At 54.8% G+C, this 23,727-nt stretch overlaps 1 protein-coding gene across 1 annotated transcript; it reads left to right on the forward strand.

The window, feature by feature from the left end:
- The first annotated feature begins 491 nt into the window (after positions 1–491).
- Positions 492–6,553, forward strand: Sh2d6 (SH2 domain containing 6). Its single transcript, XM_058583033.1, has 14 exons — positions 492–499; positions 747–1,078; positions 1,524–1,642; positions 2,190–2,250; positions 2,925–2,947; positions 3,352–3,412; positions 3,788–3,866; positions 4,063–4,093; positions 4,191–4,215; positions 4,386–4,448; positions 4,617–4,675; positions 4,975–5,058; positions 5,221–5,379; positions 5,995–6,553. Exons 1-14 carry the CDS (start codon positions 492–494, stop codon positions 6,109–6,111), a joined length of 1,221 nt encoding a protein of 406 aa, XP_058439016.1. The 3' UTR covers positions 6,112–6,553.
- Positions 6,554–23,727: the final 17,174 nt, after the last annotated feature.

Below are 23,727 nucleotides of genomic sequence, written 5' to 3' on the forward strand. Positions count from 1 at the left end.
GAGAGGCACTTGCTAGGCTGACTACCCGGCCTCTTCCCTCTGGCTCTTTCCAGGAGGAGCGTAGGAGCAGCAGCAGCAGGCCCCAGTGAGTACCAGGGAGGGCTCTCCATTCCCTTGCTTCCACTTTGCCCTACCCTCTGCAAAGCACCTGCCCCAGGAGCAGTGCTGGGTCTACCCCACTCCAAGGACCCTACCTGTACTCCCACCCTCTGTCACCCCACTCCAAGGACCCTGCCTGTACTCCTACCCTCTGTTACCCGGGGGCCAACTCATCTAGCTTTTCACCCTGAGGGCACTGGCCCTGTCCCCAGCCTCCTGCTCTTGCTGCCCTAGTGCCAGGGCCTTGGTGTCCTACAACTCTAGGGCACTCACACTGTTACGTGCGAGAATGTCCTAGAGTGCTAAGTCTAGCTGACAGGAGCTCAAAAGCCCCCTGGGCAGAGTTGACTGCAGTCTGCTTGCAGGTTGGGGCCACCCCTTCCACCCCCCAGATGTGTGGGTAAGTGATGGGATCCCACAAGTAGGGTGTCCCCTAGGGCCCCCAACACCGGTCACTGGGACCCAGCTCTCCCACCTGTCTTGGCCAACATCTGCAGCACAAGGACAGAGGACAGCCCATGTGGGACTGTGGCTGGGAGCCTTGTTTCCAAAATGCCCACCCATGGTCTTCAAAATGACCTCATGGCTCTGCCCTGCCATGGTGCTGTATTCCTTTAGTTAAAAGGATGGAGAGTGGGTTACTAGAGGAGGGTGGACTGGGAGGAGGTGAGGCCTATCTATCTGTTAGATGTCTCAGCTTGGAGAGAAGATGTGCTGGGTCCCTCTCCTCTGTCTGCCCCAGAGACCTGGAGACACAGGGTAAGTCCAGCTGCTGAGGCTGGGGTGGGGCAGGGGACAGCAGGCAGAAGCTACTGGGGTCCTGGACCTACTCCATTCTTCCCTGGCCAGCATCCCTTCCTAAAGGCCCGAGAAGAGGACGATGAGGAGGACAAGTATGAGCTGCCCCCCTGTGAAGCTCTGCCTCTCAATCTGGCCCCTGCGACCCGTCCTGGAGCGGAGGAGGACTCCCTGTACCTGGGTGAGGGCCGGCAAGTGGAGGCGGGAGGCGCCCACAAGGGAAGACCCTGAGGCCTTGCCTTTTCTCCCGGCCTGCGCAGGCACAGAGGGGAGCCGCCCTGGCTGCGGGGCCTCCGGGCCAGGCGCAGGGGCTGGAGGAACGGAGAGGGGAGGCGGGAGGGAGAGAGCGAGCGCGTGACCGAGGCGGCCGCAGGAGGCTGGGACCCCGGCCGCGCCCTGGGGGCCGAGTCCCCCCCAGCCCGCAGTGCACCCTGCGCTGGCCTCCCACCGCGGGCTTCAGCGGCGGGCCAGGGAAGCTGGCCTTCTGGTTGCCATGGCGACGGGGATGCGCGCAGCCAATGAGGGAAGGGAGCGGGCGGGGGCGGGGGAGAACCGAGGCCGGGGGCCGGCGGAGGAAGCCCCGGCCCTGCGGAGGAAGCCCGCCCACAAGCGGGGGTCTTTTACAGATCGCCCCGGCCCTGGGGGCCCTTCCAAGCCACCGCCCCGGCCTCGGCCTGCCCCGGCGAGCGGCCTCCCCGCAGGCGCCTCTTTCCCCGCGCGCGCCTCCCCCGGCCCGCGTGTCCCGGTGAGTACGCGCGGCACCTCGTCGGCAGGCTCGCCCACGTTTGCACTAGAGGCCTCTGAAATGCAGGGGCCAAGCTCTGAAGACAGAGCCCATAACGTGGGTCGCCGTCGTCCCGCCCCTGGTCCCTTCCTGTGCCCATCGCTTCAGCAGGACACGCGCTCCTGCTCCCACAGCTTGCCCAAGCTGGGACAGGAGCCAGCTCCGTGGCCCTCCTGGACCCTGGGCCTGAGGACCCTACTCAGGGAGTGAATCAGCCCTCTCTCAGCTGCTGGTCACTGCCAGCCCCCACTCCGAATTCCATCTGGGTTATGGATTTGAAAGCTACCACTTTCATTCTGCATGTAAAAGTGGAATAAAAACCAGGGAGGGAGTGGCCACAGAGGAGAGGCAAAACCAAGTGTGGTCCCTTAATACCTTTCTTCTTGTGTCTGGTGGCGGTTTTTAAGGCTGCAGGGATGTTACACTGGCCATCCAGGCAGTCCATCCCTGCCTGCCCATGCCTCAGTCCCTCCTCCCTCCTCCCTCACGAGCCCCATTGTCCCCACAGCTGAAGGCAGCAGCGAACCTGCAGGTGGCCTCGAAGCAGGCACCTGACTTTGGGAGGCGAGGTAAGGGGAGTCCTCTCTTTCCTGGCTGCATCCTGGGAAGGGAGTCCTCGCCCCCCCACGGAGTAGAATTGAGCTGGCTCATCACCTTCTCAGCTGCCCCTCCTTTCTACCTGCCAATCCCCAGAGGTAGGGAGTCTAGGTAGGCAGTAGCCCTGTCTGCACCTGGAGTGATCTCTGGGTCAGGTGAGGGACACCCCACAATGAAGTGGTCAGTCTTGAGGGCCTTCTACTGAGACATCTGGAGCCAGTCCCTATAAAGGGCATTCTGGTTCTGCCTGTAACCATTGCCACCGCTGTCCACAGACTAGACCCTATGGTCCATTGCCCTGAGGTCTGTTGATCCAGAACCCTGGGAGGTCAGGACAGGGAGGGACCTCAGGAAAGAAGAGGCCTTGCAGGGTGACCTTCTCCTGCTCAAGGCCAGCACATTCCCTTCTACTGTGCTCACTGGTTGCTAAACCCTCCTGACCTTGAGAGTGGCTTTGTTTTTTGGACCAGCCCAAAGTCATCTGGAGCCATGCCTGGCAAATGGGTGGGGAGGGCAAGCTGGACACCCACAGGGTTGGGTAGAGCATGGCTTTCCCTGGGGCTTTGAAGCTGGCTCTGAAGACCCTCTGCAGAGATCTCCCAGGGTTCTCACCCTCTCCCCTCTGGTTCTCTCTTTTTCCATGCAGAGTGGGGTGCACCTGCCAGAGTGGTGAGCTGCCCTATCTCCACCTCCATTCTAGGGTTCTGGCTGGAAATCCACTTGGGTGGGTGGTCCTGGGAGGGCCAGGAAAGATCCCTGAAACTAGTGGAAAGGCCCGTGCCTCAGGCCCCTGGCAGGTGTGGGATTGCTGTCCTGAGGGCCTCCCAGCACCTGCACTTCCTGTGCTGTCTCTGAAGGGGAGGGGCTTACAGGATGCCCCTCCCAGGCAGAGGAGCACTTTTGACCACTCAAGCTAATTTCTAGAAAAGGCCACTTGGTGAGAAGAGAGTGAGGTGCCCGAGCCTCCCCCATTACTGCTTCCTTCTCTGCCCCGCCCCACTGCTTAGGTCAGAGGCCCTCTCCTCCTGAAGTGAACCCCCAGGGCTGGCCACCTACACCCCTCCCTACCCTAGGTGTCAAGCCTTGTGAAGAAACCTGAGGAGGACATCTACCTGGAGTGTGAGCCTGACCCAGGTGCTGCTCCTTTTCCCCAGACCATCTAGTCCTGCTGCATCCAGCTGTCCCCAGCAGGCTCCCTCTCCTGCCCCATCTTCTCCCCACCCCCCAACACACAGTTACCCTCAGACACCACAAATCTCTTTGCTTCTTGGCCCAGGCTGACCCACTCTGTTTCTACCGGGAGGTGACCCCACCCCGCTAGAGCAAGGTCTGGGTGGATCTCTCAGCCCTGCAGCCAGGCAAGCCTTGCCCTCAGATTGGAAGGACTCCCAGAAAGCCCCACTGCAGAGAAGCCGCAGACCCTGCAGCTGTTGCAGCTCCTCCCTGACCCACCGCCTGGATTTCCCGGGCTGCTGCCCATCCAAGCCCAGCCTGCCCTCTCTGTTTCAGTTCCGGCCTTGACTCAGACTCTGAGCTCTCAAGTTCTGCTGCCCCCAGTCCCTCTGCCAGTGACACCTGTGGTGCCCAGGTGAGTGCCCCACCAGATACACAGGCACATGCCTGAGAGCGAGCAAGGGGGCACCAATTCAGGCTCCCCCAGACCTGATGCAGTGTCCTGGGGTTGCTGGCAGGGGTGACAGGAGCAGTTGGGAGGCTGGGTTTACTGGGGTGCTACTCATGACATGATAAAGACCTGAGTTCTGTCCCCAACCTGCTCCCTGCAGGCCTACCATAACCCCCCAGGAATCTCGGAAGGTAGGAGGCTAGTGGTCAAGGGGGGTGTGAGTGTTGGGAGGGAGGAGCAGGAAGACTTCAGGAGAGGGGCAGGCTAACCAGACCTCTACTGTCCCAGGGAGCAGCAGACGCCACCTCCAAAGGTGAGTACATCATGTTGGGGCACAAACCAGCAGACCCCAAGGCCCCAGGCTTTGTAGGCCCAGACTCCCTCCCACCCCTGGAGACTCGTTCCCACTTCTAAGACTCCCCCAGCCGTGAAGGCCCCACTTTGCTGAGATCAGCCCTGAGCGGACTCTTGGGCATTTTCCAGGATCTACGCCAAGTGGGGAACCCAAGATCCCTCCTCAATTGGGACTTACACAAGGGCTGGCTGGTAGGTCCTAACAGGGCACAGACCTACCCACAGGGGAGCACGGGGTGCCCTGCGGTGGGCCTCAGGACTCCTCCCACTCCTGCTCCTGCCCTCACACCTGAAGTTGTGCTCAGAAGCTGCCTTTGCCCAACCCCCTCCCAGCCCCAGCTCTATAGTGGCTTTTTCCAGCAGGAAGGAGATTGTCTCTTCCCTCCAGAGGGCCCCCCAGGAGCACCTCCGCTGCCCAGGTGAGAGGGGCTGGCAGCTGACTGGGGTGGAGGCCAGCAGGGAGCAGACCTCTCCTGGAGCCCTCCTGGGCAAGGCAGCTGCTCCACCAAGATCACTCACTGAGCACATGTGTGCAGCGCCCTCTGGGTGGGACAGTATTGAGCATGCGTGTGGTGCCCAGCTGTGCAGCAGGCACTGGCGCTTGGCTCTGCATGTGGGGCTCAGTCTGGGGCTGAGACATGTCAGCCCCAGCATCTTCTGCACCCCCCATGCCATCCAGTGCCCACACGTCTCTGAGTGGCTGTGTGTGTGCATGCAGGATGGCAGCCTGCTGGGCCAGCCATGGTATGCAGGGAACTGTGACCGGCTTGCTGTTGAGAGGGCCCTGCTTCGCTTCCAAAAGGTGGGCAGCTGCAGGTCCCTGGCCTTCTCCAGAATCCCTTCTGCTCACAGGCTGTGGCTGGCTGAGCAGACAGGAGCAGGAGACCAGATGGTTCTGGCCCTCCTGAGTTAGGGCTGCGGTGGGCAGTTGAAGACAAGGCCCATGGCTGAATTCTCTCCACAGGACGGGGCCTACACAGTGCGCCCCAGCTCAGGGCCTCACCGCTCTCAGCCTCTCACGCTGGCGGTGCTCCTCCGAGGCCGGGTGTTCAACATTCCCATCCGGCAGCTGGAGGGCGGGGGCCACTACGCTCTGGGCCGGGAGGGCAAGAGCCATGAGGAGGTGAGCTGGAGGAGGCAGGGCGTCTGGGCCAGGGGACAGAGCACAGTGCCCGCCGAGGCCTAGCCAAGAGCACGTGCCAGGGGAACCCACAATTCACATTTTCCTGGGGTGGGTAAAAATGACAGCAGCCCAGGTCCAACCTTCCTCAGAGATGCCTGGCACTTTGGGAAGAGGCCTGCCCCTCTTGCCGGGACTCAGTCTGCACAGTGTGGGGCTTTGTGCCTGTCCTGAGTCCTGTGGGCAGAGGGCAGAGTCCCAGGAGCTGACCCATGCCAACTTGCGCCCAGGATGCAACTTTGCACCCAGTGTTTGCAGGGGTGCAGACCAGAGGCAGCTACCCACCGCTGGGCTCCCCATACCAAGGACCAGGCAGAGGCAGGCCGCCAGTGGTTTCTCTTAGTCTGGCCACTGGGAGCCCATGGGTGCAGGCACAGGGAAGTCACAGAGGCTTGTCGGGACTGGGCTGCAAAATGACAGTGGAGCTTCAGGGGCCACACGGGAAGGAAAAATACCTGGAGAGGTGTCAACATGCCCCCTGGGCGGCCACAGCTGCCTCAAGAAGCTACTGGCAGCACAGAGCTCAGGGACTCATGGACGCCCTGCCTCCCTCCGCAGCTCTTCCCCTCTGTGGTGGCCATGGTCCAGCACTATGCAAAGCACCCGCTGCCTCTGGTGGACAGACACAGCGGTGGCCGGGAGCTCACCTGCCTGCTGTTCCCCACCAAGCCCTAAGTCTACAGTGGATCATACACATACCCACCTCCCCGGCCCACAGTGTTCCCCTAGACCCCCACCACCCAAGATGCCTTCGGGTCTCTTCCCCATCTCCAACATATGGTCCCTGCAGGACACAGATAAGAGGCACTGACAAAGGTTGGCTAGAGGGAGGAAGAGGCTGCCACCATCCCTCCCTGCAGCACATCCAGGGCAAGCATGGCAGCGTCTGCCCTGTGAACTAGGCCACTTGAGGTATCCTAGGGGGAGGCAGGATGGTGGCTCCAAGAGGGTGACCTCCTCAGGGAAGCTGAGCCACAAGGAAGCTGTGAGCCACCTCACAGCACTGCTGGGACAGCAAAAGGAATCCCCTCACATTCTCTTGGGGACATAGCACCTTTGTGAAGGGCCTAGGTCACCCTGCACTTAGTACCCTCTCAATAAACATTTGCTGGATGAATTATTTTGTACTGGGGATTGAACCCAGGGGCACTCTACCACTGAGCTACATACCTGGCTTTTGTAAAAAATTTGTTTTAATTAGTTATACATGACAGTAGAATGCATTTATGCACTTTGATATACATAGATGCGATATAATATGTGAAATGAGAATTTATATATATATATATCTATATAATGTTTAATATATACAAAATGAGAAATTTTCTGAATGTACATGTTGCAGAATCACAGTGGTCATGCTGTCACATATATACATAAAGCAATAATGTCTTTTCTTTCTACTATCCTTCCTATCCCCACATCCCCTCCCATCACTTCCTTCCACCTAATCTAAGGTAACGCTATTCTTCTCTAGTGCCCCCCCCCCCTTATTGTGAATTAACATTAAAGAAAATATTTGGTCCTTGGTTTTTGGGGATTGACTTATTTCACTTTGCATGATATTCTCCAACTCCACCCATTTACTGGCAAATGCCATAATTTCATTCTTCTTTAAATCTGAGTAATATTCCATTTTATATATATACCACATTTTCTTTATCCATTCATCTATTGAAAGACACCTAGGTTGGTTCCATAATTTAGCTATTGTGAATTGAGCTGCTATAAACATTGGCTTGGCTGAATTAATGTAGTATGCTGATTTGGGGTATAAACTGAGGAGTGGGACAGCTGGGTCAAATGGTGGTTCCATTCCAAGATTTCTAAGGAATCACCCTACTGCTTTCCATAGTAGTTATACCAATTTGCAGTCCCACTAGCAATGTATGAGTGTACTTTTTTTACCTACATCCTCACCAACATTTATTGTTGATGGTATTCTTGATTGCTATTCTGACTGGAGTGAGATGGAATATTAGTGTAGGGTTTTTTTTTATTTTTTTTTATTCTAATTTGTTATATATGGCTGTAGAATGCAATACCATTCATATTACACATATAGAGCATAATTTTTCATATCTCTGGTTGTATACAAAGTATATTTACACCATTTGTGTCTTCATACATGTACTTAGGGTAATGGTGTCCACCTCATTTCATCGTGGATTTTACATCCCTTGCCCCCTCCCTTCCCTTCCCACCCCTCTGCCCTAGCTAGAGTTCGTCTAATCTTCCCATGCTCCCCCTCCCAACCCCACTACGAATTGGCCTCCTTATATAAGAGAAAACATTCGGCATTTGGTTTTTTGGGATTGGCTAACTTCACTTAACATTATATTCTCCAACTCCATCCATTTACCTGCAAATGCCATGATTTTATTCTCTTTTATTGTTGAGTAATATTCCATTGTGTGTATATGCCACATTTTCTTTATCCATTCATCTATCTGCTGATGGGCATCTAGGTTGGTTCCACAGTTTAGCTATTGTGAATTGAGCTGCTATAAACATTGGCATGGCTGCATTTCTCTAGAATGCTGTTTTTAAGTCCTTTGGATATAAACCAAGGAGTGGGACAGCTGGGTCAAATGGTGGTTCCATTCCAAGTTTTCCAAGGAATCTCCATACTGCTTTCCATAGTGGCTGCACCATTTTGCAGTCCCACCAGCAGTGTATGAGTGTGCCTTTTGCCCACATCCTCTCCCATACTTATTGTTGTTTGTATTCTTAATAGCTGCCGTTCTGACTGGAGTGATATGAAATTTTAGTGTAGTTTTGATTTGCATTTCTGTAATTGCTAGGCACGTTGAACACTTTTTCGTATATTTGTTGGTCGATTGTATTTCTTCTATGAAGTGTCTGTTCAGTTCCTTAGCCCATTTATTGACTGGTTTATTTGGGTTTTTTGGTATTTTTTTGAGTTCTTTATATATCCTAGAGATTAATGCTTTTTCGGAGGGGCATGTGGTAAAGATTTTCTCCCAATCTGTAGGCTCTCTCCCCACATTATTGTTTCATTTGCTGAGAAGAAGCTTTTTAATTTGAATCCATCCCATTTATTGAGTCTTGATTTTACTTCTTGCAGTTTAGGAGTCTTATTAAGGAAGTCAGATCCTAGGCTGACATGATGAAGATTCGGGCCTACTTTTTCTTATATTAGGTGCAGGGTCTTTGTTCTAGTGCCTGTGTTTGATCCACTTTGAGTTGATTTTTGTGCAGTGTGAGAGATAGGGGTTTAATTTCATTTCATACCTGGCCCTTTTTATTTTTTATTTAGAGGCAAGGTCTTGCTAAATCCAAGCTGGCCTTGAACTTGGGATCCTCCTGCCTCTGCCTCGTGTCCCTGGGGTTACTGGTGTGTAATCTGACACAACCAGCTTGTCGAATTAATTCTGGAACCTGCTAAGAGACACTGAGATGGTGCCCAAGAGGCTCCATGGTCCCTGAGTGTCACAGGACAGACTGGACGGGATGGGCAGAGGTGCGGTGGGCTAGGCTACATCAGCAAGGGACAGCCAGGTCTCTACTGCATGGGGCTTTTGGCCTTAAATGGGCAGTGCCAGGGAAGAGCAAGGTCAGGCCGGTTGTATTTTCGTTTTGTTTTGCTGTGGCTGCGGGGTGAGGAAGGGAAGGAGACTGAGGGCTGCCTGTCAAGCAGAGAGTGGAGTTCATTAACCACCGCGTGTCCCCGGGGACCAGCGCGGGGAGCCCGGACAGCTCGGCTCTGATGGACAGGCGGGACGGGGACGGGGGCGGGGCTCCGGGCCCTGGCGCGCCGCCCGGGACGCCCCGTGCGGAAGTGCCGCGACCGCCCCTGCGCGCGCCTCGCGAGCTCCGCAGAACAAAGCGCGGCCCTGCGGAGCGAGCTCCCGCGGCCGTGCCCGCGCCCCTCCGCACGCGCCGCGTCCCCGCCCTCCGCTGGCCTCGGACAGCCAGGGCCTGGGCCGCAGCGAGCCGCAGGGCGAAGAGGCCGGGCAGGCGCGGAGGGAGGACCCGCCGATGCCCCCAAGATGCGACCGCGAGGCGCCCTGACTCTCCGCCTTGACTGCTCGCGCGCACAACGGGCGGAGGGCTGTGGCAGGGCTCTGACCGCGCGGGGGCCACGGCCCGCCACCCCAGCCTCTCCCGCACGGCGCCCCGACTCGGTCGGCGGCGACGTTACCGCGGGCCCGCAGGTTCTGGCGGGGCGCCAGTACGAGGCCGGGCTGATGGCGCGACCACCCGCGGGTCTGTCCACCTTGGGACATTGGCCCCTTCGGTTGGGCCTCGGTACAGCCAGACCCTGCGTCCCCCCCTCCCGGCGGTTTTGCAGGGTCCGCAGCCCTGGAGGGGCTGCCCCCTGTGAGGACACAGGACTCGGACCTGTTGTTGCTGAGCTCTGAATTTGTCTGACTTCCAAGGCCGGAGAAACTGAGGTCAGGGTGTCAGGGGGCGCCTTTCAAGGAGCGAGGCTGCGGCCTCCCGGCGGGAGAGGACAGCAGTTCAGGAAGTGGGGTCCCTCTGTGACTAGGGCGCTTGAGGGCGGAAGAGAGCATGGCCTGAGCTAGGCTGCAGGTCTGCACTGAGGTGCCCCCTCTGCTCCTTAAGCCCCAGCCCCTTGCTGCTCAGCCCACCAGTTTGCCCTCCTGGGTGCCCTGTGGGGAGAAGTGCCCCCTCCGCACGTTGTTCTGGACTAATTGATAAGCCAGAGGTGTAAAAGGCAGGCCCTGCCCCCACACAGGCCTGGAGGTCAGGAGGGCAGATCAGAGACAAGCGGAAGCCACCACACAGTCCAAGGCCCCCAATGCCTAGGCGAGGAGAGGGCTCATAGGAGCGGACATTCTTCCAACAATTGAGAGGACCCACTCCAGGGCGCTCCTCACTGCCTTGCCCTGGCTTCTCGGGTTGAGACGAAGAAATTAAGGCCCAGGAGGGGAGGGGAGTCTGAATGGAAGAGAGAGGTATGCACATTTTTCCTCCAGAAGGAATCCAGGGGGAGAGACCTGGAAACTAGGGCCAAGGGAGGCCAGAAGTGCTGAGCAAAGACTCAGAACCAAGACCACAGTCCCCAGGAGCCTGGTGTTCCTGCTTCTGGCCTGCTGCCTGCCCAGCCTCTTCTTGGGGCTCTTTTCCTTCGCTCACAGCCCTCAGCCCTGTCTGAGGACATCCTAGAAGCAGCCCCATGGCCCTGGAGCAGGATGCAGGCCCCTGAGTGCAGTGGGGCTGTGAGGGCTGGCCTTGCCCATCTTGGCTCCAGAAGGTCCCCAGTGGAGACCTAGAAGAGACAGTGGGTAGCCCAGACGGTCTTACACACACACACACACACACACACACAGACACACACGCACTTTTGTACTCAGAGAGGATCCAGAGACAGAGGAGGCACAAGGCAGGGGTGACAGTCCCAGAGGGCCAGAGGACCAGGCTTCCGTCCTGTGAGCCTCCTGTCACAGTCAGCCCTGAGCTGCAACAGAAATAAGTCAAGGCCATGATAGTGCCTCTCATATGGCTCCTGCCTCTCTAGCACCTGGAGCTATGGTGGAGGGTCACCTTTAGTTATCATTTTATTTTTGGTACTGGTGATTGAACCCAGGGGTGCTCTACCACTGAGTTGCATCCCCAGCCCTTTTTATTTTTATTTTGAGACAGGGTCTTGCTAAGTTGCCCAGGCTGGCCTTGAACTTGCAATCCTCCTGCCTCAGCCTCCTGAGTTGCTGAGATCATAGGCATGTGCCACCATGCTCCATCATGGTGGAGGGTCACTTTTTTAAAGTGGTGATCTCATGGGCTACAGAGAGACCAGACCCCAAGTTCCCATCCACCGAGGAGGAGACAGCAGCCAGTTGTAAGAGGATGTCCTGCAGAGACCTTAGCAGGCTGGGTCCTCTCAGGCCCTCCCCTTGTCTGCCCTTCACTGCACATGTTGCTTGCTGCCTGGGTACTTGAGTGACCCGGAAATGGAGGGGCTGAGGAATCCCTGAAGTGGCTGCTCCCTTGCTGTGCTCTCCCTGACTGCATGAGGCAAGACCAGCAGGCTCCTGGGAGCTGCCCGCCTCATTCCCAGGGCCTGGCAGCCAGCCCTACAGCTGATGCAAGGCCTGGATGGGTGAGCTCAGCCTGTCCCTGGCACTAGAAGCCCCTTGTACCCTGCCTGCTCTCACAAACAGCCATTCACGCCCCCTCTATACCCATTCCCTCCGGAAGCAGGCCCTCCCTCCTTGAGCATGAATTGTTTCTGAGTCAACCCCACATGCAGCCTAGAGCAGAAGAAATGGAGGCCCTAACCCCTCAAGTCCTGCCCATGCCAGCCATTTTCTTTTCCCCTGGGACATTCCCCACTTCCCTCTACCTTTCCATTGAAAAGAGGCCTTCATCCACTGCCCAGGTAGGCACTACTGGCCCACCACAATCAAGGACCCTTGGGTGCTGCCATCTCAGAATAGGACTCGCTCTGTGTTGCTGACTAAGCTCAGAATACCTCCCACCATCTCTGCTCACAAAGTGGTCTTAGGGATCCTGGGCTTTGAGGATTGCCTTGGTGAGGCCGAGGCCTAGGCAGAAGCCAAGGCCCATGGGCTGGGATGTGGCTCAAGCGGTAGCGCGCTCGCCTGGCATGCGTGCGGCCCAGGTTTGATCCTCAGTACCACATACAAACAAAGATGTTGTGTCCGCCAAAAACTAAAAAATAAATATTAAAATTCTTTAAAAAAAAAAAAGAAAGAAAGAAACCAAGGCCCAGGGGGCTGCAGTGGCAGAGCGGGGTCCTGCCCACAGATCTCACCACAGCTGCATGCGGCTCGGTCTTGCCCACCAGCACACCACACATGGGCAGGAGGTGGGCTCTGCGCAGGCTTGTCGCTGGACAGCCCCATGAGGCAGAAAGGGTGGCTTCTCAGGAGCAGCAGCGGGCAGCAAGTGGAGGCGTCTGGGAGACCAGAATGTGGATTGGGTAGGGGGAGGGACCGGAGATTTCAGGGAGCACACGAGGAACACAGGAGCTGCCCACTCACACAGGCTCCTCAGTCTGAGTGCAGGCTAGCACTGGCCTGGTTGGAGCTGCTGCCTGGGAGCCAGGGCTGGCAGCAGGACTAGCCATGGCTATGGCCGGCCTCCCTGCTGACACTGGGGCTGGGTGAGGCCTCCCTAATCTGGGCAGTTCTTTCTGGCCCCTGCCTTTTCTCCTCAGCCACGTCCAGTCCCCTTCCTGACCCCCACACCCACTTCCCCAGCAGCTGTGGCAGCTGAAGCGAATTCTGAGACTGATGAGCTCCAGTGTCTGGAGGTGAGCACAGTGTGAGCAGGTGAGCACACAGCACCTATGCCCACGGCACTTGTGCCCACGGCACCCGCCCCTCTCCAACTCCAGCTGGCAGCCTGGCAGGCAGGCCCGTGGGGGAGCAGGAGGCTCTGGAAAGTCAGAGATGAGATGCCCAGCCCCAGGGCCGGCCTGCAGGGCCCTCCAAGCCCTTTCTTCTGCTCTCCCAGCCCCTCAGGGTCCGAGGAAGGGCATCTAAAGAAGAAAGCCCCTCTCTGGCTCTGCCCCGAGCTTGAACCATCCCTGAAGCACTGACTCACTTTTGCTGCTGTGAGAGGTTCAAGCCACATGGTATCACAGTCTAAAAGTACAAAGGAGTGTGACACAGAACAGCGGGTCTCGCCCACACCTACCACTCAGCTGCCCCGTTCCCTCCCCAGGGGCCCCCAGCTGCTAGTCTGTGGTGCCTCCCCAGACGTGGGCTTAATCGATCACTCGGTATTTGGGCCCACAGCTACGGCTGGACCATAGCCTGCTTAATAGGAAGCCTGGGGTGAAGGAGGACAAACTCCTTTGCTTTGACATTCCTTGAGAATGTACCAGAAACAAGCAGAGGTCAATTCTTCCACTATGGGTCCACGGTCCAGTTCTCTGTCCCCTTTCCCTCCCCCCCATTGCTCCACTGGACACCCAGGCACAAGTGAAGACAGGTGGCATTGCCCTCGTTTCTTAGATAAGTTAAGGAATCAAGAGACCCAAGGCCACACACTGGGCACCTGCAGTGTTCCCATACCACACCCCCTAAGTTCTAGACTATCTCACCACAACTCATCTATGGACATCTCAAGGACAGGTTCAAGGACTCTTCTATGCCCCCATTCCCCGTGAGCTGGCAGCCTCTGAGGCCCAGTGATGCTGGCTGAATTGAGGGAGATGGAGAGAGGGTCTTGTCCTGCCAAGGGCACCTCCCAGCCCTGAGGCTTCTAGCTGGATGCACCTGCGTCCCTAACCACCAAACTCACTGACCCAAAGGCTCCGATCCTCATTAGTTCTGTTCTGCACACTTGGCTCAGTTCAAGTTCCTGTTCAGAAGTCCAAGGCCGTGGGCCAGCTCCCGGGATCATCCTCTGGAGAGACATTGTGTTCCTTATCCGTGAACTCAAGTGTTGCAGATTACAACTGGGTGGCAAAAAGAGACTACCTCCAAGAAACGCAGGTGTGTGGCTCCTCTACCCCACCCCCCTCACCCTCACCCACCTCTGTGAGGCCTCATCTGGCCTCCTGTTCCATCTTTGCTATAGGGGCTAACAAAGCAGGTCTCTCTCTAAAAGTCACAGTGCCCAGGAGGGTTAGGCACAAGGAAAACCATGAGTAGGGACAGGGTCTTCGGAGGCTGTGAGCTGTGCCTGACTGGCGATGCCTGGGGACCAGGAGGAGACTTCTCACTGACTTTGGGGACCAGGACGCAGTGGTCATGGCTGGTCTGTGTGGGGCCTTCAGAGTGGCAAGGGACCCTGGGAGAGAGGCTCATGAATCAGAGGGAGGGCTGCTGACTTGAGCGGCTCGGCAGGCTGTGCTTCTGGAGAGAGCAAGCAGAAGTCAGGGGGCTGGAAGCGAGAGGTTCCTGAGCACACCTGTCATGGGAGAAAGAGCAGAAACGTGCAAGCTCTACCTGGGTTCTCCACCAAAAAAACTGTGCACTCAGGAAAAAATTCACCTGCTCAACACCTGGCTGCCCATCCTGCTTCATCTGCCACAGCTTCATCTCCTGATGGGCCCAGATCTCACCTGACCTTCACAGGCTCCCCAGATATGGCAGCTCTGTTGAATTCTGGGAATTCTGCCCTAGCTCTCCGACCAAGCCCTGCTCCCCACCACCCACTGCCCTGCTGCCTCCTGACTTCCACCACAGGTGGCTGTGTGAAATCAAGACAAAACTGCTTGGGGGACAGGGGTGACTTCTGCATTCAACTGATCAGCTACTGGTCATTAAAAATGGCAGCCTCTCCTTCATAAAGCAGTAGTGACTCCATTTATCTGGAGTGGCTGTTGACGGGTGTTAACAGAATCGTCCTCCTGCGGCCTGGATCCAGTCTGTCAGGAAGACTAGCAACAGCCACAGGCTTCAGGCATACTGAACTCCCCAACCTGGCCTTCGGCCCTCCTTCTTCATAGAGTTTTCTTGTTGCTCACCTTCCTGAGATCAAAACCTTGCAGAACCTCAGACTGTCCCTGCAGGACTGAGTTCCTGCTCATGCCCAGATGGCCTTTTCCAGATCCACAGCTGTAAGACCCATCTCTCTGTGCTGACCACTCCCAAGAAAATAGCTCCATCCCTGGCCTGGCCCGGAGCTCTGCCTTGGACGCCCAGCTTCCTATTCAGCACCTGCACCTGGACATCTCACAGGCCTGGCCAACATGCCATCCAAAATCAAATCCCATGTCTCCTGAACCTGCTCCACCTGCAGCCTTGCCTGGCTCAGCAAATGTCACTCAGAACAGGGCTTTTCCTTGAAGTGTTGTGTCTGGTTTGTTTTCTTTTCTTTTCTTTTCTTTTCTTTTTTTTTTTGCAGATGGGAACACAGGGACACTTTACCACTGAGTTACACCCCAGCATGTTTTTCTTTTTTGTTTTTTTAACAGGATTTGACTAAGTTGCTCAGGCTGGTGTAGAATTTGTGATCCTCTCAAGCTGCTGGGATCACAGGCATGCGCCATTGCGCCATGCATTGTTGTAGTTTTGTTTTTACTAATTACTTCTCATTTTAGTGGATCTCAGAGGGGAAATATGAATTGATTTCTACTGTCTTTTTTTTAAATCTGTTTACATTTTATGAAAAGAAATACATTTGACTTTCTTGAACTTGGATCCAAAAATCCTGAGGAAGTGACCCCTTGTCTAACTTGAGTTAGGTGTCCCCCAGTGGATTTTGGCAAGAGGAGTAGAGCTCTGTCCCAAGCAAGATCAAAGGTGCAGCCAGGCTTGGAGCCACGCTTAACAGGCATGGTGGCTCCTATGGCCAGGGAGAGGGGAAGGGCCATCTCTAGAAGTGAATGTCTGGAGCTGGGGATTACAGGCAGGTGCTGCCCTGCATGGCAAAGTGCTTTTACTCAAAATACACTCAAATATCAGCAGATTTGTTATTCATTTATTCTGTATGTCCACGGTCACCCCATGTGTCTATCCTGGTCACAAGCTATCTCCCTTCACCTCCCTGGCCTCCTCTCCTGCTCCCCTCCTGTGGCTCCTGCCACCTGGGCTTCTCCTTGCTGCTCAGACTCTGTGAGCCCACCCCTGCCTTCTGGCCCTTGCATGCTGTCCTTTTGGCCTGAGAGTCTCTTCCCTCTGATCTCTGCTTAAATGTCACCTCTTCACTGAGGTGTCCCCAGACTGCCTTAAGATGACAATCTTCCCACATGCCACCTTCTAGATTTCTCCTTCTGGGGTGCAGTTTTCGTTTGTTTGTTGCGGTGCTGGAGATTGAACCAGGGCCGCGTGCGTACTAGGCAAGTGCTCTCCCACTGAGCCACACCCCAGCCCAACCTACTTACCTTCCTGCTTTCCTTCCCTTTCTTTCTTTCATTTCTGTGGTACTGGGAAATTGAGTCCAGAGATGCTCTCCCCCTGAGTTACAGCACCAGCTCTTTTTATTTTTCATTTTGAGATAGGGTTTTGCTAAGCTGCTGAGGCTAGGGTTGAACTTGTGATCCTCCTGCCTCAGCCTCCCGAGTCAGTAGGATTACAGATATGCAGCGTTGTGCTTGGCTTTTGATACCATTTAGTTACTATCTGACACATCATATATGTGTGTGTATGTATGTAAACATGAACGTGTATGCTCATGTATGTGTACACACATATAAAAATAAAATGTCTTATGGGAGACTGAGGCAGGAGGATTGCAACTTCATGGCCAGCCTGGGCAACTTACTGAGCCCGTGTCTCAAAATAAAAAGTCAAAAGAGCTGAGTGTAGCTCAGTGGTAAAGCACCCCTGGGTTCAATCCCCAGTGAGACACACACACACACACACACACACAATCTTGGATATGCAAAGATGGTTAGGAAGAATACTTTCTACTGTTTTATAGCACAATTGGCTGACTGTAGTTAACAATGATTTATTATATATTTTTAAATAGCAAGAACAAAGGAGACGAAAATACCATGACCCAATCTGCACATTACATACTGCAGACGTGTGGAAACACACTGTACCCCACAAGTGTGTATAACCATTGCATGTCAGTTAAAATAAATAAAATGAAATACCACACATTTCTTGGTTGTGAATTAGCTGCCTCTCCTTCTAGAACGTGGAAGTCCATGTGGTGGAGAGCTATGGGACTGCTCACGGCCCCATCCAGCTTGCAGCTCAGCAGGAATAAACGCTGACCAGCGAGGGAGCTTGAGGAGCCTGGGTAAGTTCCTAAGACCATGTAACCAGTAACCATAGAAACCCAGGCAGCAGGGAGGGGGCCAAGCTGGGGCTCAGGCCAGGTGGGAACTGGCCAGGGCAGCAGCCTCGCCCTCCACCTTGACACTCTCAAGGTCAGCCCTGGGGTGAGTCCCGCCTCACCTGAACCTGGACTGGCCCAGCACCTCCCTGATTGTGTCCCCCAGCCATGTCATCAGCTCCAGGGCACCCAATGCCAGGTGCCACCGCAGTTGCCACAGGGCGCAGCTTCACAGTTGCCACTTGACCTAGTTCCCTTTCCCACTCCCCGGCCTGGTCCCGGCTCTCTCAGCTCCACTCCCCACCAATAGCTCCACTCCCCACCAACAGCTCCACTCATAGCTGCAGGTGACCATGATGTTCATGTTAGACTTGCTGACCAAGGCGGGCGCAGCCCTGTCAGTCCACAACACAGACTCCTACCCGGGCCAGCCGGGACGTGCCCACCGCTCTTCCAGCCCTCGTTGAGATGTAAACTCTGGTTCCAGGGCCAGGGATGGGCTGGAGATCTGGGTTTCTAGCCAGCTCTTGGGGACACAGATGGACCATAGTTTAAGTAATGTGTGGGTGACCGGGTGGTCAGTTTAACCTCTCTTGGTCCAGTTTTCTCAAACAGGGCTCTGACCATTTCTCAGGATCACCATGGGGTCAAAGGAGTCTGAAAATAAACAAAATCCAAAGTGGAACAAATGTCAGGTGCACCACCTGGCCCGGGGCGGGACTGCCAGCGGCTCTCCCCAGAGGCTCTGGGGGAATGGAGAGGTCTGATACCTGGTAGGCAGGTGAAGACACAGGCCTGGCCTCCTCACGGACAGCTACTCCACCCTCAGCAAGTTGGCTTTCTTGTTTGTTTTTGGTACTGAGAATTGAACCCAGGGGTACTTTACCCTGGATCTACATCCCAGCCCATTTCATTTGTTATTTTGGTGAGGGGTCTCACTGAGTTGCTCAAAGGTTTTATGCTGTTGCTAAGGCTGGCCTTGACCTTGTGATCCTCCTGCAGCAGTCTCCCAAATTGCTGTGATTACAGGCATGCACTTGTAACCACACCTAGCTTCAGAAATCAAGCTTTATCCCCAGAAGCCAATCAGAGGCCCACACTCTGTTCTTCAAGCGCCCACCAGCCCAGCCCCTGGGCCTGCTCTGGCCCTCGGCTTCCTACCCTGCTCTCTCGTGCCTGAGACCCACTGGGGCCCAGGAATCTCGTGCGGCCTTGATCCTGTTTCCCCGTACCCTCCTGGGGGCCTACAACACAGGCTGGTTCTGAGGTTTGTGAACTTCTGTGCCAACAGCAGCCTGCTCCTGGTGGGCTTGCTCGGCTTGATCTGTTAGACTGATGCCTACGGCCACCTCCTGCCAGATCCAGGGGGGGTGCCCCTGACTGGCTGGGTGCCTGAGCCAAGGGAATGTAGAGTTGAAATCATTCCCAGGCTTCAAGCCCAGGAGGTGAAAGAGGGATGAGATCATTTTGGAGCACTGAGCTTTGGGGCTGACTTCTGTCGGACAATAGAGTGGAACTGTCCCCAGGCTGTAGGACAGAGATTGTTGTGGAGGTGGGCAGGATGGAGGGTTGAGAGACATCCATGCAGACGTGATCACGGATCCTGTGCAGACAGAAAAGAGAAGGCCAGGGGCCAGACCACAGGGAGCATCTCTGTGCATCCTGCAGCCAAAACAGATTCCTGGGTAGGGTGGCTGACCAGATTTTCCAGCAGGCCCTTCACCCCACAGGGCCCACAATGGAAGTGGGACAGGATGCCAGCAGGAAGGCAAGGGGCTTGGGTCTCACAGGTCTCACTTTAGACTTTTTTTTTTCTTTCCTACTGGGAATTAGACCCAGGGGTGTTTTACCACTGAGCCACATTCCCAGCACATTTTTATATTTAATTTAGAAAGAGGGCTTCGCTAAGTTGCTGAGGTTGGCTTTGAACTTGCCATCCTCCTGCCTCAGTCTCTCAAGTCACCGGGATTAGAGGTGTGTGCCATCACACCCATCTTCAGTTTAGACTCTTGATGCTATTTCCAAATAGGATTGTACATAGAGCGACAGAGAAGCTGTTTCTCCTCACTGTCCATCCGGTAGCACCAAGAGTCAAAAGTCTTCTGTGGACATCCAATCCAGCTCCTGCCTAAAAACTGAGGAGACTCCTCCTCATCTCTGCCCTCGTGACTGACCAGTAAGATGTGCAGAACAGAAAGAGCCCTGGACTTAGGATCAGAACCTGAGATCTTAACTTCCTATTTCTAGCTGTAGTAGATCCTAAGGAACCATCTATCCCAAAACCCACTGCTTTTTCTTTTTGGTGCTAATGATTGAACCTGGGGTGTCCAGCATGCTAGGCAGGTGCTCTAGCACTGAACCACATCCCTAGCTCCAGACATCCACTTTTAGAGATTGCCCTTCCCCTCTCCCTGGCCACAGGAGCCGCAGTGCTCGTTAAGCGTGGCTCCAAGCCTGGCTGCACCTTTGGTCTTGCTTGGGACAGAGCTCTATTCTCCTTGCCAAAATCCACTGGGGGACACCTGACTCAAATTAGACAAGGGGTCACTTCCTCAGGGTTTTTGGATCCAAGTTCAAGAAAGTCAAATGTATTTCTTTTTATAAAATGTAAACAGATTTAAAAAAAAAAGACAGCAGAAATCAATTCATATTTCCCCTCTGAGATCCACTAAAATGAGAAGTAATTAGTAAAAACAAAACTACAACAACAACAAAATGCAACCCATAAATGAGCAAAAGAACAAGAACAAGGAAAACATGTGCATACATGTGTCAGTCCTTGGGTTCTGTCCCAGCACAGCTGGGGACAAGGGGCAGGTGAGAAGGCTGGGAAACTAAGCCTCAGCAGCTGTGGGGAGAGGCAAGAAGTGACCCGTTCAGATCCCAGGACCCCACAGAGGCGTGGGTGAGAAGCTCCAGACCCACCTGAAGTAGGTTAAGGGTGGACCTGTTGCCTTAATCATAAAGAAGAGACAAATTATGCAGTTTGCAGGAAAAGGGATGGAACTGGAGACAATTACCTTACGTGAAGTAAGTTGGACTCAGAAGGTCAAGGGTCACATGCTTTCCTCCCATATGCGGAAGCTAGAGAGGAAAAGGGGAAAGAAAGATGGGGGTGGGCCTCGTGAAAATCAAAGAGAGGTCAACAGAGGAGAGGAAAGAGACAGGGAAGGGGAAGGGAGGCGTGAGGAAATAGACGGCCGATCACATGGTGTGCGTGTGTGGCTCTGTCACAACAAATCCCACTAATTATATAATTACAATGCACCAATAAAAATTAAGTGGGCCTAAAAGCAGAAAAACGGATTAAATGTCTATTTAAGAAGCAGTTAGCCAGGTGCAGTGGTGCACACCTGTGATCCCAGCAACTTGGGGGCTGGGCAGGACGGTCACAAGTTCCAGGCCAGCCTCAGCAACTTAGCAAGACCTTGTTTCAAAATAAAGAACAGCTGGGGTGTAGCTCAGTGGTGGAGTGTCAGTCCCGGGTAGAGAGAGAGAGAGAGAGAGAGAGAGAGAGAGAGAAGGAGAAGGAGAAGAAGATATTAGATCCCAGGTCCCTCCCCACAGTCCTTTAGAGAGTGGCTTCCCCTCCTTAGCCCGAGCCAAAGACACCAGGCTTGTGTGGGGAAAGGAGGGCCGGTGTTCTGTCTGGAGACACGAGTCACAGCTGAGGGCTCAGGAATCCTGCCGGAAGCAGGGGGTGTCAGGAGGGCCACTCTCACGCTAAGAGGACGATAACTTCTCTTTCTCCACTCAGCAGCCAGACTCGGGCAGCCAGACGGTGTCCCCTTTGGGCAGAGCCAGGAAGACACTTTTCCAGGAAATCTGACCATGTGGGGTGGGGAGTGGGATGTGTAAATGTGACGCCAGAGGCTTCCCACTGCGTTGGCCCAGTCAGAGCACTCAACGGTGAGTCTAGTGGCAAGCCCTGCGTGTCCAGTGGGCACCAGCGAATGCCTGGTGCCCCACTCCTAGGTGTGTCCCAGATGGCCCACTGAGCCCTCAAGGCCACCTGTGTCACAGGCTTAGAGAGCAGCCCATGAGAAGGGATCAGGCTGAAGGCCGAGGTAGGGGTGGGGGGTGGGGACTCTTCACGATGCCTGCCCCGGGGAGCAGCCCTGAACCTCCTGGAGAGGTCTGCGCTGCCCCAGGGAGTGTGGGGAGCCCGCCCTGTGGGGAGCCAGGGGAGTGTGGGGAGCCCGAGTGAGCTAGCCAGAGGCATCCAGGTGACCAGGCAAAGGAGAGCACAACTCAGCCAGTCCCTGGGGTGAGAGGACATGTCCCCCAGGGACTCAGCCCACTGGGACAATGATGGGGGCAGAGCAGGGTCAGTCCTCACCCTCCACACAAGGCTCGGCACACCGTGCCCAGACTCTTCCCTGGGCGCAGGAACAACACCACCAGCCTTCCAACAAACTCCCCCTTTTCACTTAAGCTCTGCAGAGGTGTCTTCTGTTGCTTGGGATGGAAAGAATGACAGATGCCAGTCACATGCCCTCTCTGGACAGCAGACTCTTGGATTCCACGGGCCCTCAGCAGAGGACCTTCTTCCCCTTCAGGGCCCAGCCTTCCTACCCAGATCTGCCACCACACCCATTTACCAGAACCCAGCTTCCTTTGGTGGGGAGGCGGCTGCAGGAGGGCCTGAGTCCCCAAGCAGAAGCTGAGGGAGCTATGCCTGGGCGGCCCAGGGAGGGCCACGAGTTCTGGTCTTTAGATGTGATTCTTGCTCTCCAACCTCAGGCTTTCCGCTTGATTATCTGCACTTTAAATTGCAAGTTGATTTTTTAAACAATTTATTGCTTCTTAGACAAATTGGGAGTCGATTTTATAAAATTAATAAGATCTAAAAACAATAAAAAATATACAGACCGACCAAGACTCAAGCAAATGCTTCAAGGAAGCCCTGGCTTTTGTTCAAGGGTGATGGGAGTCAGCAGGGACAGCAGTCACATGGTTCTGTGGCTACTCCACCCTCTATGGACACAGCAAGCACTGAGCCTGGCAGCATTGTGTTTATCTAAAGATAAACTGCTAAGCATGCTGTGCGTCCTTTGAGGGTAAAAGAAGTCTGGAAGGAGGGGGACCAGGAGTGGGGCCTCTGACTGTCCCGTGGCTTTCCAAGCTCCTGCACTCACGTCAGCATTCTAGTCAGAAGGAAGGACAGCCTGGGGGATCTCCCTTCCATCCTAAGAGACTTCCAGGAAGTCCCACCTGCATTTCAACATCCTGAGCTCAACCGCAGGACACACCTAGCTACCAGGGAATCTGGGACACCAGGCTGCTAGTCTTCCCATCTGAGGCAGGGGATGCACAGTGAGGAGTTTGGCAGCTGGCCCTTCTATGACAAGCTCTTCTGGGGCCAGGACTTATCCAGGCAAAGAAGGCACAGTGCTTCTGCTCAGGAGTCATGGCTTTTAGGAAGGTGTTGCTAATCAACTGGCTACGAAACGACCAGAAAAAAACAGTTCATAAAGATATGGCGAAGATGGTGGGAGGAGGAACGAGGCAGCCGCATGTCTCGAGGGTCATAGAGAAGTGACACGGAGCTGGACCTTGACAGGAACAGGAATGAGGAGCAGGAGGTGTTCCCGGCTCAGGAAGAGCACGCACGGAGAGGCATCCACACACGGAATGTTGATGAGCTTTGCACATCTTTAAATAGCACGTCACAGTCCACCTAGAAGATGAGACCAACTAAAGTGGCAAAGAGCCCAAGAGAGCCCAGGACTCCACACAGAGACTGGCAGCTGCAGGGAAAGACAAGCTCCCCGGCTCATGGTGGGGGACATCCTGAAGCCAGATCTTCCAACCCCAGGGAGCTGCCGTGGCAGTGGAAGATGAGCAAGGACAGGAGAGGTGACAGCAGGATGGCACGCTCAGGGACCTTCACCAGGCGGGAGACTGGGGCCCAGATAGAGGACACAGTCCTGAGAGAGAAGTTGGCAAAGGCAGGAACATGTGTCCCCTCTGGCCCAGCAATTCTAGAAATCGCTCTTAAAGAAGTAATCAAAGTTGCAAACTGTCATATTAGAACCAGGCACTGTGACGCATGTCTCTCATTCCAGCTACCTGAGAGGCCAAGGCAGGAGGATCGCCAATTTAAAGCCAGCCTCAGCCACTAAATGAGGCCCTAAGCAAGTTAATGAGACCTTGTCTCAAAATAAAAATAAAAAATAAAAAGGGCTGGGGATGTGGCTCAGTGAGGTGGCCCTGGGTTCAACCCCCAGTACCAATAAATAAATAAATAAATAGATAGATAGATTGATAAATAAATAAAGTTAGACCATAAAATGAGGCCACTGACCCAGGACAGAGCACAGTTTAAACTGATCTTTTCTTTCAAACTCCCATCACCAAATGCACTCTCTCCCATCAAGGGTCATTCCCCTGGTGTTCAGGATGTGACCAGTCATTGGGGTCACAGCCCAGAAAACACCTTCTGATTGGTTCTTTGGCTCTGCCTCCCCCAGCACCCCTCACCACTGCAGCCAGGAGCAGGGACTGGACAGTCCCATATACCCCACGGAGGCCCATCTGGCATTGCCACCTTGCTGAGCTGGGCCTTGTCACCACAGCCACTCAGGCATGCCCTGA

The sequence above is a fragment of the Marmota monax genome, unplaced genomic scaffold (genome assembly GCF_021218885.2).
Source record: "Marmota monax isolate L192 unplaced genomic scaffold, Marmota_monax_Labrador192_F-V1.1 WCK01_AAM20220418_F8-fsc00238, whole genome shotgun sequence".
Taxonomy (NCBI): domain Eukaryota; kingdom Metazoa; phylum Chordata; class Mammalia; order Rodentia; family Sciuridae; genus Marmota; species Marmota monax.

Bases quoted from the DNA above. Each gene is read 5' to 3' on its own strand.
- Sh2d6 (XM_058583033.1), top strand. The intron at 2,251-2,924 runs GTAAGGGGAGTC...TTTTCCATGCAG, and splicing joins ACCTGACTTTGGGAGGCGAG to AGTGGGGTGCACCTGCCAGA. The intron at 5,059-5,220 runs GTGGGCAGCTGC...TTCTCTCCACAG, and splicing joins CCCTGCTTCGCTTCCAAAAG to GACGGGGCCTACACAGTGCG.